The 2921-nt window shown below is 51.2% G+C and overlaps 1 protein-coding gene across 1 annotated transcript; it reads left to right on the top strand.

Moving 5' to 3' along the window:
* Nucleotides 1–228: 228 nt before the first annotated feature.
* Nucleotides 229–1191, top strand: LOC136017183 (olfactory receptor 5T17-like). The gene has a single exon (XM_065685259.1). The coding sequence runs from the start codon at nucleotides 229–231 to the stop codon at nucleotides 1156–1158; it is 930 nt and encodes a 309-aa protein (XP_065541331.1). The 3' UTR covers nucleotides 1159–1191.
* Nucleotides 1192–2921: the final 1730 nt, after the last annotated feature.

Here is a 2921-nt window from a genome sequence, read left to right as displayed (position 1 = left end):
AATGAATGGAATAGGGAACACTTGGCAGAGTAACTGCTACCAGAATAAAACCTTCATTGTTCTGCAAACTGGTTTTTGATGAATGTTGATGCAAATGAAGCAAATCTCTGATAAGGGGAGGGTCTGCCATCCAGACACTGGGCATTGCTGGGCTTTTTAGGTGCCGAGTGCCTCCATTAACTGTTTATTACGGCTCTATGAATGCATCTTACAGTGTTTTAGGAGAAGATGGCTGAGGAAAATCAAACCAAGCAAGTGACAGAGCTGACTCTTGTGGGACTTACGGACAACCCGCAACTACAAGCGCCTTTGTTCATCCTCTTCCTCCTCATTTACTTCATCACGCTGGTGGGGAACCTGGGCATGGTTGTGCTCATCAAGAGCAGCGCTCAGCTGCAGTCCCCCATGTACTTTTTCCTTAGCAACTTATCTCTGCTCGATGCTTGCTACTCATCGGTGGTGGCACCGAGGACATTAATGAACCTTCTGATGGAGAAGAAAACAATCTCTGTCATCGGCTGCGCAACCCAGCTTTACTTCTTCATAGCCTTTGGCACCACCGAGTGCTTCCTCCTGGCTGCGATGGCGTATGACCGCTACATGGCCATCTGCAAGCCCTTGCTGTACTCATCCCTCATGTCCCATCGGGTCTGCATGCTGCTGGTGGTCAGCTCCTATGTGCTTGGCCTGCTGCACTCCTGGGTGCACACAGAGTTCGCCTTTAGCCTGCCTCTTTGCCAGCCAGCCAAGGTCAACCACTTCTACTGTGAAATCACGCCTGTTCTGGCCCTCTCCTGCTCTGACACCCGTGTCAATAGGTGTCTGATATTTGTCCTTGTTGGTCTGGTGGAGATGGTGACCATCTCGGCCGTCCTGGTCTCCTATGCCTTCATCCTCGCTGCTGTCTCGAGGATCAGCTCTGCTCAGGGCCGGCACAAAGCCTTCTCCACGTGCACCTCTCACCTGGCTGGAGTCACCATCTTCCACGGGTCCATCCTCGCCCTGAACTTCCGACCAGGGTCTGGCAGCAGCCTGAGCACGGATAAGGTCTTTGCTGTGTTCTACTCGCTGGTGGTGCCCATGCTGAACCCCCTGATCTACAGCCTCAGGAACAGGGAGGTGAAGAACGCCCTGAGGGACTTTGTCAGGTGGAAGTAGCTTTGGCACAATGTTTTGCTGCTGGTTTTGTGACAAAGGTCCCTAGATCTTCACTTGACACCAAGGACTTTTGTTTGCCTTCCCTATTCCTTAGTCTTAAAGACCTGGTTTGGAAACATTTCCAAGTCTGTCCTTCTTCCTATGACTGGCTTCTGTCACAACACCACAGTCTGATTTATCTGATGTATTTTATTGCCTGTATTTCCCCCCCTCCCCCCACCTTGGTCTTTTTAGATGGGCACTGGACATTAGCTCTGGGCTCCTTGCTACCCTGTCAAAATGCTCTTCCACAGCCATCAGCATCTCCCAGTTGATGGCTTAAAACCTGCCTTACGACCTCTTCTTATTTTCAGGGCCTTTCTCCCCTGCCACTAAAGGGCAATGAAATTTTTCTGTAAAAGCTCAGGAAATAAAATCAAACTAATGAATGAAGTACTTTTAGAGTTGTGGTCAATGGCTCGATGTCCGGCTGGAGACCAGTAACGAGTGGTGTCCCTCAGGGATCAGTGTTGGGACCGGTCATGTTTAACATCTTCATCGCTGACATGGACAGTGGGATTGAGTGCGCCCTCAGCAAGTTTGCCGATGACACCAAGCTGTGTGGTCCGGTTGATACGCTGGAGGGAAGGGATGCCATCCAGAGGGACCTTGACACGCTTGTGAGGGGGGCTGATGCCAACCTTATGAAGTTCAACCATGACAAGTGCAAGGTCCTACACCTGGGTCGGAGCAATCCCAGGCACGGCTACAGACTGGGCAAAGAAGAGATTCAGAGCGGCCCTGCAGAGAAGGACTTGGGGGTGCTGGTCGATGAGAAAATGAACATGAGCCGGCTGCAGTGTGCGCTCGCAGCCCAGAAACCAACCGGATCCTGGGCTGCATCCAGAGGAGCGTGACCAGCAGGGCGAAGGAGGTGATCCTGCCCCTCTGCTCTGCTCTTGTGAGCCCTCACCTGGAGCATTGTGTGCAGTTCTGGTGTCCTCAACATAAAAAGGGCATGGAACTGCTGGAACAAGTCCAGAGGAGGCCACGAGGATGATCAGGGGATTGGGTCAGAGAGAAGGCTGCATGGAGACCTCAGAGCAGCTTCCAGTACCTGAAGGGGGCCTATAGGGATGCTGGGGAGGGACTCTTCGTCAGGGACTGCAGTGACAGGACAAGGGGTAACGGGTTCAAACTGAAACAGGGGAAGTTTAGATTGGATCTAAGGAGGAAATTCTTTCCTGTGAGGGCTGTGAGGCACTGGAATGGGTTGCCCAGGGAGGTTGTGAGTGCTCCATCCCTGGCAGTGTTCAAGGCCAGGTTGGACAGAGCCTTGGGTGCCATGGTTAAGTGTGAGGTGTCCCTGCCTGTGGCATGGAGGCTGGAACTGGATGATCTTAAGGTCCTTTCCAGCCCTGACTATTCTATGATCCTATGATATCAAAGGTCTCTGTCCTGCCGAGCTCTTTAGCATCTGATTATATCGGTTCTGCCTCCTTCACTGAGCACAGGTTGAAGCTACTTTCCCACAGACAATAGACAACATCTCATCTGTTGCTGCTGTTTGCCAGAGCACACAAAAAAGACTATTCACCATCGATGTTCTGTTCAAATCAGTTAATTCCCACTCTCAGCAGGTAAACGAAAGATATTTTCCCCCATCAGTGTGTTTTGGCTTCTTTGAGACCCAGGCAGCTCTCAGTTACCATTGATCCTGCATTCAGGATTGTCTTTCATCCGTGGAAGAGAGCCACTGTCTTCACACCTATATGAAATACTCT

This window comes from Lathamus discolor, chromosome 6 (genome assembly GCF_037157495.1).
Source record: "Lathamus discolor isolate bLatDis1 chromosome 6, bLatDis1.hap1, whole genome shotgun sequence".
Taxonomy (NCBI): domain Eukaryota; kingdom Metazoa; phylum Chordata; class Aves; order Psittaciformes; family Psittacidae; genus Lathamus; species Lathamus discolor.
The sequence above is the reverse complement of the archived record's forward strand: the minus strand, read 5'-3'. Positions and strand labels throughout refer to the sequence as shown.